Below are 15188 nucleotides of genomic sequence, written 5' to 3'. Positions count from 1 at the left end.
GCGGGAGGAAGCTGTTCCCCATGCAGCCTACTTTATAGGCATTTTTTTGTTTTCTCGACTGACAAAAGGACTTAATTCTTGCAGGGATACCTGTTTGTGCCAGACACTGAGCTGGTGCTATTTATTTAAATGTGTCTTTTGACAGAAGAGGAAGATTGTGTAAAACTAAAGAATTGGTTGCTTTAAAAAAAAAAAATCTAGTTTTCTTTAAATGCTCAACTGTTAACACCACAAAATAAATTGTTAGTGCTTTTACATCCAAAGCCAAAGGAAATCCTATGAGTGTCCCCCAACCCCCAGGGAGGAATCAAGGAACCTGAGCACATCAGCACTCTAGATAGAGTGATGTCTGGCTGCAGGGGTTACCATGAAAAATGGGCAGCATCTTCAGCGTTTTGTGAAACTTTGCTTTCTTGAACCATACTTGAAACATGCAGAGGAACAACTGTCATCTGCAGCCTCAGAACTTCTCTCTCCAGATTCTTTCTGCAGAGAACATCTGCAAAGCCTCAGACCACCTACTGCCAGCCAGCCAGATGTGTTCACGGCTTTTTCTTATTAAAACAATGCATTCTGTGATATCTTGTGCTGTGTGACCATCATGAACACAAGGGAAGACGTTTAATTCATGAAACCAGTATTCAGATCATCAGAAATCTCATTTTAATTCTGAAGCAAAAAAGGTCACTAACTCCTGGTAGCTGGGCCTGGAGACCCTCATGCAAACACAGAGATGGGGCTGGGTCTGCTGTAGGGCATCTGCAGAGTGTTAGCAGGCCACCCTGGGTCCTCAGCAGTCTCCTTGAGAGCTCAGACACCTGGCAGACCTGGCCCTGCTGAGCTGTGCTTAGAGAAGGGAAGTGTCTGAGGATGTGGCAACTCCCCAGGCATCTGAGGGGGAAAAGCTTCAGAGCCCAGGGCAGTGTCCAGCACCCTGTGAGACTGTCTCCCAGACTGACAGAGACTAGACTTCTCTCCAGCTGCAGCAAGCTGTGCATAAACAGAAGAACAAGGCAAGTCCTCACACCAGGCCTGGTGGACAGCTCATAGAGTTCCCATTAGGGGGATCATTTATTAACAAAATGGCTTTAATTTGAAAGTATTCAAGGAAATAAATTAATGAACTAGTCTGGTTATTTGCTAACCAGTTGTATAGATTGCACACATCAATTCTCCCGCTGAGCACATACCAAGTCACAGGGAACAAAGTTTGTATATATATACATACACACATAAAAAAAATAGATAATTAAAACACTCTTCCCTCTATAAGCTCACAAATAAAAGAACTTTAATAAAGTAATTGTACATTACAATGCTTTCTCAGGGTCACAAAAAAACACGGACTCCAAGTTTACTTTATAAACCTAAGAAAACAGTCACACCTGCTCCCATTGTGGCACTTGTCCAGTTGTATGTGGGCTTTTAGAAGGTAAATTGGGCTCCATTCTTGAGAATTTACTTTCTTTTAAGTAGACAGGACCTGAAATCTATGATTCTCCAACCTGAGTGAAGAAGAGCAGCAGGAAGTGTGTGTGTTCAGCCCACTGGTAGGGAGGGGTCCTCAGGACACAAGCAGCACTGGCCACTGGGGGACTCGCTAGAGGCAGGAAGCCTGCAGAGCCCCCGAGCCCGAGGCACGTCGCTCAGGCTCCTGTTGCCCAGCTCCAAACTTGCAGTGGACAGGAGGCTGCTCTCTGATGGGAGGAAAAAGACTTTGTGTCCCATGCTAACAATTGGAGATTTTATTTTGGGGGCGTGGGGGAAGTGGGGGTACTAGGGATTGAACCCAGGGGAACTTAAACACAGAGCCAAATCCCCAGCTCTTTTTTTGAATATTTTATGTGAAGACAGAGTCCTGCTAAGTTGCTGAGGCTGGCTTTGAACTTACGCTCCTTGTGCCTCAGCCTCCCAAGTCACTGGTGTGCGTCACCATGCCTGACAACAGAAGATTCTAAAACGCTTTCTCACTACAAGTCCGAGGAACAAGGAGGGGGAGGGAGACTTTGGAAAAACCACAGTCAGTGTTCTGGACATGACAAGGTGCTGGGGGATTCTAAGCCCAGGGCCACTGGTGCCAACTTGGTCCACCTGCTCTGAGCCGTGGTTCTGGCTTGTACCAGAGACTTGTCCCCATGATCCCCAGGGTGTCACACATCTGTAGCCAACACCAGCTGCACTCCTCAGGCCCTGGCCCCCACTGCTCCTGCCAAGGGCTCTCCTGGGCACTTGCCCTCCCTCAAGGCCACAGCCATTCCCTGAACCCTGGTGACATCCAGTGGCCTCTGGCACAGAATCCATCCCTCTCTGACAGGCAGCTGCGAGGCCTGACATGTATCCAGGACAGCAAGGAGGAGGGGGCCTCCCCTGGCCAGATAGCCTGGGCACCTCCCCACACCAAGCAAGCTCTCACCTGGCTGGCTTATTCGACACACCTCTTCCCAGGTGTAAGCAGCCAGATTCACAGGCTGTGTTACCCACGGATCCATCACCAGCTTCTCCAGAGTGGTGCGCTGCTCAGGGGCAGGCTGCAACAGCCCAGACACAAGGCTCATGAGTGCTGGAGATGAAGAAACACAGGTGGATCCAGGCTGGGGCTAGCAGAGTACATCTCAGACCCCCACAGAGTCTCTTCGAGGCAGGAGGAAGAGGAGGCTGGGGCTCAGGCTGGGCCTGGAATGCCCAGGGAAGGCCTCCTGGGGAGATAGACACCCCTAAAATGGAAGCCTGGAGCTTGAGACCCAACTCACTCAGACTCAGAGGCCTGGCGCCCCAGATGGCCTGCTGTCAGGAGCGCCGCTCTGCAGAGCTGTGAGTACTCGGGGTGGACACAGAGGCTGGAGAGAGGCAGCTGGCAAGGTGCCCCCAACTGGCCCCATGGGAAGAGCATGGACTCTGAGAGAAGCTGAAGCTTTGGCTCTAGATCTGGGTTCCATTTCCTCCAACAATGTGGGTGTCAGGGACACCTTGTGAACCTGTGAGAGCCCCTGGGGCAACCTCTGTGAATGGAGCAGCATGCTACAGAGCTGTGGCCTTAGCACAGCTCTAAAACTGCTCTGCTAGGGTGCCCTAGCTGGGTTGTGTCCCCCAAACTGTGCATGTTGAAGCAGTAACCCCGCTGTGACATCAGGGAGCTGGGACCACCAGAGGCCATCAGGGTTAGTTGAGGCCCTGAGGTACAGGGTGAGCATCCCTATAAGAGAGGGAAAGGACTAGGCTTCCAATCCACAGAGGACACCTACGGGCCAGAAAAAGAGCCCTGACCAAGAACAGAACCCAGGGCACCTCGTCCTCAGATTTCCAGCTCCCAGACTGTGAGGAATCAATGTCTGCTGTTTGAGGGCCCATCTGCAGTGCAGTCACCCCGCCTGAGCTGACCCAGACAACAGTTTCTAACAAGAAAAGAATCCAGGCACAGATGTTGAGCACGAGGATGCTGCTGTCTTATAGATTTTAACATGGGAATTGGGAACCCTGGTGTCCAGTCACCTGGCTAACACCTGACTGTTCCTGCCAGTCCCTGGGGCCCCTCCTGGTGTGGAAGCACTGAGCAGCCCACTCCAGGCTGGGAAGCCTTTCTGGCCACTGATCCCACATCTGCCTCACCACCTGGTCCTCACTCCAGAGGCAAACAGCATGCAGCCTGAGGGGAGCTGAGCCCTCAACCATCACCCTGCTCTGGAAGGGGAGGCTCCAAGGTGAGTGGTCGGGGTCTAGTCCTTCCTCTGACCTACATGCCTGATCTTCCCGGTGCTGCTCAGAAAGGGTACAACTGTGAAGTCTATCACTGACAAAGGGCCTCTAACACCCAAGAGACAATAATAAGAACTAAATCATCCAGAGTTTTTTAAGTCTTCTTGAAATCACTCATCTACCTGTGTGTGCACACGCACGCATTACTAGGGGTTGAACCTAGGGTCTGTGCATGCTAGGCCAGTGCTCTGTTTTACGGGGTCTCACTAAGTTGCCCCAGTCTGGGGCAACTTGGGCTCTCCTCCTGCCTCAGCCCTGGTGTGCCACCATGCCCGACTCAAATCATTCTTATGTTCAGATCAAAGCACAGGAAATAGAAAAGGAAGGTAAATAAGATCACTGGTATGAGAGGAAACAGAAACAGGAGCTGACAGTAGCTCAGGACACGACATCTCTGGGAATCCTGCTCACCCTGGGAAACAGGGCGTGGGGGGTGTATAGCTGCCTCCATGGTCTCCTCCACTTCACAGAAGGGGTTCTCCTCGAAGACCAGTGTGTACAGTGTGACCCCCAGAGACCACATCTCCAGCTCCGGACCTCTGTAGCTGTGAGGAGGAGAGAGCATCTCAGGGCTTCATGGAGTAGCACAGGCTTGCCCAGCCCACCCACAGTGAGCACTGGGCCCTCTGCCACCAGCTAGGTTTCCCTGCATGGGAAGGCCTTCAGGGGACCGCAGGCCGGGGGGAGGGCTTCCTGGAGAAGGTAGGGAGGTCAGGAGCGGCCTCGTGAGGGGTCATCAGCACAGAGTGGTGTGCTTTGTAGAAAGACCACATGACAACGAGGTCAGGCTCAGAGCAGTGAGAACACAGGACAAGTGGACAGAGCAGGCAGAGGACAGTAGGACAGGGTGGGGCCAGGAACTGGTCCAGATGGAAGAAGAAGACTGGGGAGGGGGGGGCACTGTTATTTCCTGTTATCACACAACCTCACGCATGCTGCCAGCTACACCAGGCCGTCAGGTGGTTGAACCCTAACCCTCCCAGCAGCCTAGCAAGAGGAATGTCGTCCTCATTCTACACCAGAGCACACGGGGCTTGGCAAGGTGGAGCAGCTGCCAAGCAGGCCCATGGCCCTACACTGCCCTGTGCTGTCCCACGCTGCCCAAGGCCCTGAGTGTCAGTCTGTGGAGCTCAGAGCAGTCTGAAGCAGGCACCAGCTGGGAAGTAACAGTGCCCACGAGAGCCACCATCAGACACGGAGCCCTGAGCAGCCACAGCATGAGAGGGGCCCAGGACAGGGCCTCTGCTGTCCAGGGACCACAGGAGCCTGGGCCATAAGAGGCAGAAACCCAGGCAAGGGCAGCAGAGGCCACCACAGAGCGAGTGAAGGGGCGGCTGCAGGAAGCTAGAGCAGGTAGTCAAGTAAACGGCTTTGCCTTTATGTCATCTCATGGCAGAGATTTCAAGAATGTTGGAAAGAGTGGGGCTGGGACTGGCCAAATGATACATGTTCTAGGCTCGCAGGCGTGTGGCCTTGTGCCAGCTACTCAGCTCTGCTGTGATGGCACAGAGCAGCCACAGAGGATGAGAAGGCGCATGTGCACATGGCCATGTTCTAATAAGACTTTTATTTGCAAAGCCAAGGGTAGGAGCTACTCGCACACAACCACAGGTTCACAGTATCCAGGTGGCGGCAGCAGCAAGCACCCACCAGCAGCTGGTACCAGCCCACAAAAGGGAGACCGTGCCCCAGCGGCCACGTGAGGAACCTTGAGGACCTGATTCTGAGCCAGACAAGCCAGCAGTAGGAAGGCAAGCACCGCAGAATCCCACTCCTGGGAGGTCCAGTCCCTAAAGGAAGCAGGTCTGTAGAGACAGAGGTAGGACACCAGAGGCAGAGGCTGCAGAGGGTCGTGGGTGTTAGTGTTCAGGAAGATAAAGAGTTCTTTGGGGGACTGGGATTGTGGCTCAGAGGTGGAGCACTCGTCTAGCACGTGCAAGACCCTGGGTTCGATCCTTAGCGCCATATAAAAAAATAAAATAAAGATATGTGTCCACCTATAAGTAAAAAATAAATATTAAAAAAAAAAAAGTTCTTTGGGTAGGTGGTGGCTGTGGTTGCAAGACAGCATGAATGTGCTTACTGCCCCTAAGCTCAGGCTTAAGATGGCAAATTTTACGTTATGTATGTTACCATAATAAAAAAATATATATAAAAATCAGACTGGGGGCTGGGACATAGCTCAGTTGGTAGAGTGCTTGCCTCACATGCACAAGACCCTGGGTTCAATCCCCAACACCACAAAAAAAAAAAAAAAAAAAAAAACAAGAATCAGACTGGATACGGCCCAGGAAGGAAGACCACTGCTAGTGAAGGTGGAAATCGCAGCTCAGACAGCCTTTTCAGGACAGTGGAGAGGACGGGCAACAGGACACAGCCAGGGCTGACCCAGAGGCCAGGAGCAGGACTGTCCCCCTGCATAGGTAATAGGAGGCACGGCATGAGAAGAAAAGGCAAGACAAGGGCTCTGGGAGAGGTGAGAGCAGGATTGGGGCTCCTCTAGGTTGTAGCTGGTCAGTCTGAGAGGAGGTCACTGAGCAGCTCAGAGCCACAGCCCAGGTTGGAACCCACACCCCTCATGGAAGCTGCACAGCTGGACGTAGGGGCAGGACCTCCTAGGCAGCCCTGTCCTGGGCCACAGTAGACATTTAGTTTCCCTCCCACACTGGAGTAGGGTGACCGCCCCAGCATTCACGGATGCCAGGGTAACCAAATCAATCCGAAACGTCACTTATGGAGGTTCCAACAGAACCCCACACTCCACGCAGGCAAAAAGTCCAGTCACTGCACACAGGGGCCAGACAGGCCCAGGAAAAGGCTGGAGCAGGCTGAGGGCTGCCATGCTCTGGGACTGCCATGAGCAGCCTGGAACCTGCACTTCCCAGCTCAGGGTGAAGGGACCTGGGAGACTGTGCTCTGGGCCCTCACCTCCCAGCTCAGGGTGAGGGACCTGGGAGACTGTGCTCTGGGCCCTCACCTCCCATGTGAGCCTTCGGAGTGTGTGGCACAGTGGTGACCACAACCAGACACTCTGGATCCAGGCCAAGGGCCAAGTCCAGCTCCAGCCAGCCCAGCAGGGTAACCCTGCACACTGCTGACAGGACCATACAGGCGGGTCATGCCCAATCACCCACTCCCCTCCAGAGGTGCATGTTAGCTGCATTTCTCTTAATACCAACGTGTCTGAACCTGACTTAATAAAATACTTCGTATGTGGAGACACCCAATTTGTGCATGCAAGAGACGGTGAGGATGTGTACATAGCAGAAACCACTGTCAGCCGACTCCTCTGGGGACTCCTAGCACTAGGAGGAGACGCTGCGAGGGCCATCCCCTGCCGTCCACAGGTTCCCCCACCTGAGGAGAAGCAAACTCATCTTCCCCCAGGGTCCACTTCCTCCCCAGCAGGGGCAGTACCCTGGGGCTGACTGTGGCCAAGCAGTACCAATGAAGGGCCTCTCAGGGACTAAGCCCCCACCGTCCATCCTCCCCACAACTCCTAGAGCTTCTACTCTGGCTATTGCTTGATTTCTAATATGGCCAGCCTGACAAGACTTTATTGAAGTAGGTTATTATTCCTGTCACCAAATAAACCTAGCTAAAGAAGAGTTTTTCGGGCTAGGGTTGTAGCTCGGTGGTAGAGCTCTTGCCTCGCCTGAATGAGGCACTGGGTTCGATCCTCAGCACCACATAAAAATAAATAAATAAAATATAGACATTGGTCCATCTGCAAATAAAAATTAAAAAAAAAAAAGAAGTGTCTTCACTTTACATAGTAAAGTCCCATCTTTTATTTTTGCAGGGTTTTGCGTATTTTTTTGTTGTTTTTGGTACTGGGGATTGAACCCAGGGTGCTCTACTACTGAGTCATACCCCCAGCCCTTTATTAAATTTTATTCTGAAATAGGGTCTCATTACGTTGCTGAGGCTGGCCTCAAACTTGTGATTCCCCTGCCTCAGCCTCCCAAGTTGCTGGGGATACAGGTGTGTGCCACTGCTCCCAGCAAGTCCCATTTTGGGGGACCCTCATCTTTACTTTCTATATTTTCCTAATTTATATCAAACTCAAGAAAAACAAAAATTGAGACACAAAACATAGTAGAATGAACCCATGTCCACTGCCCTGCACCCTCTGACCACTCTGCATGTTTGCCCACTTATTCTCTGAAACATAACCCTTTATCACTCAGCACCCTTGTCACAAAGAGGCACTGACCAAAGCCATTTCCCCTAAAATCAAACTAATCCTGAGGCCCAGTGGAAAGGGCAGGCACAGTGACAGGCACACACGAGCTACGTACGGATTCCCCATGAGAACCTCAGGAGCACAGTACTCGATCGTTCCACAGAAGGTGTAAAACAATTTGCCCCTTTCCAAGTAGGCAGCCGATCCAAAGTCGATCAACTTGATAGTGAAGTCCTCCGCGATCACAATGTTCTCATCCTTGATATCCCGATGCACGATGCCCTTTGAGCGCAGGTAACCCACTGCTGACACCAGCTGGAATTAGGCAGAGGCATTTATTGTCAAAATAAATGCTTACAAGAGGGGCTGGAGTTGTGGCTCAGTGGTAGCACGCTTGCCTAGCACGTGTGAGGCACTGGGTTCGATTCTCAGCACCACATACAAATACAATAAAGGTCCATCAACAACTAAAAAAAAAAAAAATAGTTTATATATATAAACAAGAAAAATACCACCAACAAAACTCGTTTGCCAGTGCATCATGCTGGGGGCTGGAGACCCGATCTGGTCCTCGTGGGAGGCACAGAAACCAGCTTGGCAGGAACAGACCTCAAGAACACACGGAGAGCAAACAACCGTATAGACTGGTGTCCAACAGGAAGTGCCCACGAGCAGCTCATGGGGCAGGAGAGCCACTTGCCCAGGGTCCAGTCGGCAGGGGGTGATTGAGAAGGTACAGATGCTCCTGCCCAGGGCTCTGGGAGATCTTCAAAGAACAGCAAGGCACACCCACAAGGATTCCCCACGGAGCAGGACTCTGACCATCTGGAACGAGGGGCTCCACTGGAAACAAGCTCCTCTCCAAAAATCATGGACCCACCTGCCTGGCCCCCTCTGCATCTCCGATGGCAGAGGCCCCACCTCTCCTGCCTCTCCATGGATTCCAGAAAGACACACAGCGGGTCTGACTGCATCATGGTGTGGGTAGCTGGACCCATCAACTCAACAATCCCAGAGTGCAGTCAATCATTTCAAAATCAATCAGAAGCAAACTAATGGCAGGACCACTAAGCCCACTAAGTAACTTACACTTAATAAACAAATATATGTATGTATGTATATATATATATATATATATATATATATATATATACACACACACACACACACACACACATAAGTAGTACATACCTACACACCTACACACATTCACATGCACATACATGCACACGTGTTCACACTTGCACATAAACAAGTGCATGTGCATTCATATGTAGACATAAACCAAACAGACATGCATACATGCACACACAGCATATTCCCGTCAGGCCCAGTCAATGACAGAAGCCACGTTTTCATTACAACATGGAAAGTCTCACTAAGACTTATTAACTAGTGCTGAGCGGGGAGGAGAAGCCAACCTCCTGCCGCTCTCCCATGCCTTGCACATAAGGGCTGCTCGCAGGACTCCACAACAGTTCACAGGCTTCGGCTCCCATTGCACCCCAGGCCTGGCAGACGGGGAGCTGCAGCAAGGTGCTGATAACTGGCAGTATTGTATATGATAATGTGTTTACTCCAAACTAAGGATCTATATTCAACTATGTTAACACATGTAAGTTTACACCCAGAAACTTTTACAAAAATGTTAAAATATGAACTGCTATAGTTACTTGTGTCATCAGCCACAAAATCAACTACAAGGCAACACTGTTAAGAGCTCACTACAAGGAAACCTCACATAGGGGCTCTAGGGACCACAAAGTCCTCGGACACATTCGTGGCACTAGCTGAGGGGACCAAGAGGGTCCAGCATGGGAAGGGAAAGCCAGGCAGCCGAAGCCCTCAGGCAGGTGTCCAGGAGAGTCCCACAGACACCAAGGAACTTCCAGGCCCTCCCAGGAAACAGATCAACACAGGCCTGGTGGCCACCCTCCCAGGAGCTGGGGGCAGCCAGGGAACAACACCTTCTACCTCCCAAGGCAGAGTCCTGCCCCTCCCACCCCTCTGCTGATCACTCCCTAGCCACTAAAATGACAAATGGACAGGGACAAATGCACACTTCAGTACAAAACAGAGGAAGGCACTGAGTGAAAGTAACACACCAGGATCTCACCTGTACTCACCAGGGAACCAGGAACTAACGCCATGGGCGTACACCCCCAGGACACGCTAGGACTCACAGCCTGTCCTGTAGGTGACACGGTGACTCCACCTGTGCTCCTAGGACATCTAGGACTAACAGCCCTGTCCTGTAGGTGACACGGTGACTCCACCTGTGCCCCAGGGACATCTAGGACTCACAACCCTGTCCTGTAGGTGACACGGTGACTCCACCTGTGCTCCTGGGACATCTAGGACTCACAGCCCTGTCCTGTAGGTGACACGGTGACTCCACCTGTGCTCCTGGGACATCTAGGACTCACAGCCCTGTCCTGTAGGTGACACGGTGACTCCACCTGTGCTCCTGGGACATCTAGGACTCACAGCCCTGTCCTGTAGGTGACACGGTGACTCCACCTGTGCTCCTGGGACATCTAGGACTAATAGCCCTGTCCTGTAGGTGACACGGTAGGTGACACGGTGACTCCACCTATGCTCCTGGGACATCTAGGACTCACAGCCCTGTCCTGTAGGTGACACGGTGACTCCACCTGTGCTCCTGGGACATCTAGGACTCACAGCCCTGTCCTGTAGGTGACACGGTGACTCCACCTGTGCTCCTGGGACATCTAGGACTAACAGCCTGTCCTGTAGGTGACACGGTGACTCCCCTTGTGCTCCTGGGACATCTAGGACTAACAGCCTGTCCTGTAGGTGACACGGTGACTCCCCTTGTGCTCCTGGGACATCTAGCACTAACAGCCCTGTCCTGTAGGTGACACGGTGACTCCACCTGTGCTCCTGGGACATCTAGGACTCACAGCCTGTCCTGTAGGTGACACGGTGACTCCACCTGTGCTCCTGGGACATCTAGGACTCACAGCCCTGTCCTGTAGGTGACACGGTGACTCCCCTTGTGCTCCTGGGACATCTAGGACTAACAGCCCTGTCCTGTAGGTGACACGGTGACTCCACCTGTGCTCCTGGGACATCTAGGACTCACAGCCTGTCCTGTAGGTGACACGGTGACTCCACCTGTGCTCCTAGGACATCTAGGACTAACAGCCCTGTCCTGTAGGTGACACGGTGACTCCACCTGTGCCCCAGGGACATCTAGGACTAACAGCCCTGTCCTGTAGGTAACATGGTGACTCCACCTGTGCTCCTGGGACATCTAGGACTAATAGCCCTGTCCTGTAGGTGACACGGTGACTCCACCTGTGCTCCGAGGACATGTAGGACTAACAGCCCTGTCCTGTAGGTGACACGGTGACTCCACCAGTGCTCCTGGGACATCTAGCACTAACAGCCCTGTCCTGTAGGTGACACGGTAACTCCACCTGTGCTCCTGGGACATCTAGGACTAACAGCCCTGTCCTGTTGGTGACACGGTGACTCCACCTGTGCTCCTGGGACATCTAGGACTAACAGCCCTGTCCTGTAGGTGACACGGTGACTCCACCTGTGCTCCTGGGACATCTAGGACTAACAGCCCTGTCCTGTAGGTGACACGGTGACTCCACCTGTGCTCCTGGGACATCCAGGACTAACAGCCCTGTCCTGTTGGTGACACGGTGACTCCACCTGTGCTCCTGGGACATCCAAGACTAACAGCCCTGTCCTGTAGGTGACACGGTGACTCCACCTGTGCTCCTGGGACATCTAGGACTAACAGCCCTGTCCTGTAGGTGACACGGTGACTCCACCTGTGCTCCTGGGACATCTAGGACTAACAGCCCTGTCCTGTAGGTGACACGGTGACTCCACCTGTGCTCCTGGGACATCTAGGACTAACAGCCCTGTCCTGTAGTTGACATGGTGACTCCACCTGTGCTCCTGGGACATCTAGGACTCACAGTCCTGTCCTGTAGGTGACATGGTGACTCCACCTGTGCCCCAGGGACATGCTAGAATTAGCAGCCCTGTCCTGTAGGTGACACGGTGACTCCACCTGTGCTCCTGGGACATCTAGGACTAACAGCCCTGTCCTGTAGGTGACACGGTGACTCCACCTGTGCTCCTGGGACATCTAGGACTCACAGCCCTGTCCTGTAGGTGACACGGTGACTCCACCTGTGCTCCTAGGACATCTAGCACTAACAGCCCTGTCCTGTAGGTGACACGGTGACTCCACCTGTGCTCCTGGGACATCTAGGACTAACAGCCCTGTCCTGTAGGTGACACGGTGACTCCACCTGTGCTCCTGGGACATCTAGGACTAACAGCCCTGTCCTGTAGGTGACACGGTGACTCCACCAGTGCTCCTGGGACATCTAGGACTAACAGCCCTGTCCTGTAGGTGACACGGTGACTCCACCTGTGCTCCTAGGACATCTAGGACTCACAGCCCTGTCCTGTAGGTGACACGGTGACTCCACCTGTGCTCCTGGGACATCTAGCACTAACAGCCCTGTCCTGTTGGTGACACGGTGACTCCACCTGTGCTCCTGGGACATCTAGGACTAACAGCCCTGTCCTGTAGGTGACACGGTGACTCCACCTGTGCTCCTAGGACATCTAGGACTCACAGCCCTGTCCTGCAGGTGACACGGTGACTCCACCTGTGCTCCTGGGACATCTAGGACTCACAGCCCTGTCCTGTAGGTGACACGGTGGCTCTACCTGTGCTCCTGGGACATCTAGGACTCACAGCCGTGACCTGCAGGTCCACAGTCACTCCCTGAATGTCTACCAGAAGACTGCAGTACTGATTTTCCTGTGGTCTCCTGGTCTGCAGAGACAGGACTTGAGAGCTAACTCACAGGCTCAGCCTCCGTGAGGGTCTGAGTGGTTCACGTCTGTGACCTCTGAGGACACTCTACACATACAAAGGAAGCGCAGTCACTTAGCACCTCTCTCTGCTCACGCCACGTCACTCTCTGGCCTCTTCTCTTAGTTTCTCTGTCTCAACCACAGGATTCTCTTCTCAAAGTAGGTATCTTACTCCACAAAATCCCAAGGCTGAAGACCAGGTCCAGCTCAGAAAGAAGTGAGTCCAGTCAGAGTCCCTGGCCACCCATGTCCATCAATGGTGCCCATCCAACCCACACAGCCCTGGACCCTCTCACCTGCCGGAAGATGTAGCTTGCCAGGGGCTCATCCAGGCTAGGGTGACGGTCAATGAAAGCAAAGAGGTCCAGGCCAGAGCCATGCTTCTCCATTACCAGCTGGAAGAAGCCCTGGTTTTCAAACACGTCCAGCACCTGGGAAAGGCAAGGCCAAGGGAAGCTCTGCTGACGTCAACCACCAGATGAAGGATGTCCTACAGGAGCGACGTCAGGGCTCCGTCCTTCACCTTGATGATGTTGGCATGCTCCACTCTGGAGAGAATCGCGATCTCCAGAGTGACTTTTCCAAGTTTGGGGTCCTCCACCCAACAGTCTTCCAAAATCTTCTCCTTCTTAATGAACTTCACCACCACCTGTGGAAACAGTGAGGACATAATGGACAGTCCTCTGTGTCCCATTCCACATGATGTCCACTACCTGCCCCTGGCAACAGCAGAGCGGCAGTGTTCTCCTCCCGCAAGCAAACACAAGCCCCGCAGCGGGAAGAAGCAGGCTGTCATCAGCTGAGCACATGTGGGGGAATCCCTGCCTGTCCTGTCTCATGCATGGACTGGAGTGAAGGGGGCCCAGGAAGCAGTGCCTGAGAAAAGAAGCCGTGGAGACCTTGGGGTGGTGCTGCCCAGACCACCCATGCAGCCTCATCCTCCTTGAAGTTCTGTGTCAAAATAACAAGCCCAGGGAGAAGAGAAAATAAAGGACAATCCATCCTTAGACACATTTCAACACTGACTCTGAGGCCAGCCAGCAAGTCCACAAACTGGACGGACAGAGCAGAGCACACAGGACCTTCACAAAGTCAGGCCACGTGCCGGAACATAACACAAAGCGTGTTCTGACTGTGGGTACACTAAGCTAGAAGTTGAAAACTGAAAGAGACCTGAACAGCTCCCACTACCTGGAAATTAAACAACACGTTTCCACATAACCAAAACATTTATAAGTGAATAAAAACAAAACACAGAATATGGCAACGTGGGCCATAGATGAAGCCAAGCTGGAGAGGAATTCCGAGCACTGATATTTACACTAGAGAAGAGAAAAGCTCAACTAAGCCATGTAAGAAGGCACCTCAGAAAAGTAGGAGCCAGGCGTGGTGGGCACATCTGTGATCCCTGCCACCAGTGAGGCTGCGCTGGAGGGCCACAGCTATCGACCAGCATGGGTACCTCAGTGAGACCCTATCTCAACACAAAAAATAAAAAGGGGTATGCACGTGGATCAGTGGTAAAGTGCCCCTGGGCTCCATCTCTGGTAACAAGAAAAAGAAAAAGAAAAAAGAAGAAGAAGCAAAGCAAAGCAAATTAAATCCAAAATAAAATAATAATAATGATAATAAAGAATTGAAACCACAAAACTAAAAACAGATCAATAAGGACAATTAATGAAGCCATAACATTAAGCCTCTAACCAGACAGATCAAAAAACAATAAGACACAATATCAAGTATGAGAGAGATGATAAAATCACAGACGCCAAAGACACTGAAAGATTCTGAAGCATCACAGACAACTTTATGCTGATACATTGGATAATGTGGATGAAACAAAGCTCCTGAAAGACCCAAACCATCAAAGCTCACTCAAGAAGCCAGAAACAGAAGTCACCTTCTATTTCAGAATCTTGATTCGTAGTTTAAAACTTGCATTTAAAGAGCAACCCACTCCCAGACCATTCTACTGTTCAATCCTACAAAATGTTTAAAGAGGAAATCACATTGTACACAATTGTGCACAGACTCCTGCAGGGGACAGAGGAAGGGGCTACTTCCAGGTCTGTCTTTACAAGGCCACTTCACTGACCCCAGAGGCAGAAGAAGCGTTTCCGCCACACTCAGGCCACACGCCTCACCACCAAAGAGCACTGAGAGAGGGAATACGGCAGTGTTTCAGGACAGCAGTGACACGGCAGACCAGGGACACTTAAGTCAGGACACAAAGTTGACGGAATTCGCAGTCCACACCCAAGGTTGGTGGAGTGGTCCAGTGATGTCTGACAATGCTCCCAGACAAAGAAAGGACACCTTTTAACAACTGTGCCAACTGGTGCACATGCCCATGCAAAGATGACCCTCAAGTGTG

The 15188-nt window shown here is 52.0% G+C and overlaps 1 protein-coding gene across 4 annotated transcripts in view; it reads right to left on the bottom strand.

Annotated features, from left to right (window-relative positions):
- Positions 1 to 1274: 1274 nt before the first annotated feature.
- The window catches only part of Pask (PAS domain containing serine/threonine kinase), a 40340-nt gene continuing 26426 nt past the window's right edge, over positions 1275 to 15188 (bottom strand). For 3 of the 4 annotated variants that reach the window (XM_046426812.2, XM_046426814.2, XM_046426815.2), the window contains 6 exons: positions 13338 to 13463; positions 13111 to 13245; positions 8055 to 8254; positions 4165 to 4298; positions 2414 to 2560; positions 1275 to 1697 (listed from right to left, as the gene is read on the bottom strand). In XM_046426812.2, the coding sequence (XP_046282768.1) occupies positions 1540 to 1697; positions 2414 to 2560; positions 4165 to 4298; positions 8055 to 8254; positions 13111 to 13245; positions 13338 to 13463 (900 nt within the window). In that variant the 3' untranslated portion in view covers positions 1275 to 1539. Of the gene's footprint in view, positions 1698 to 2413; positions 2561 to 4164; positions 4299 to 8054; positions 8255 to 13110; positions 13246 to 13337; positions 13464 to 15188 lie in introns of those variants that run through there. The other variant, XM_046426813.2, reaches the window with a different exon arrangement.

Source organism: Marmota monax, unplaced genomic scaffold (assembly GCF_021218885.2).
Source record: "Marmota monax isolate L192 unplaced genomic scaffold, Marmota_monax_Labrador192_F-V1.1 WCK01_AAM20220418_F8-fsc00298, whole genome shotgun sequence".
Lineage (NCBI taxonomy): Eukaryota > Metazoa > Chordata > Mammalia > Rodentia > Sciuridae > Marmota > Marmota monax.
Note: the sequence above shows the minus strand (reverse complement) of the source record. Positions and strands in the feature narration are given on the sequence as shown.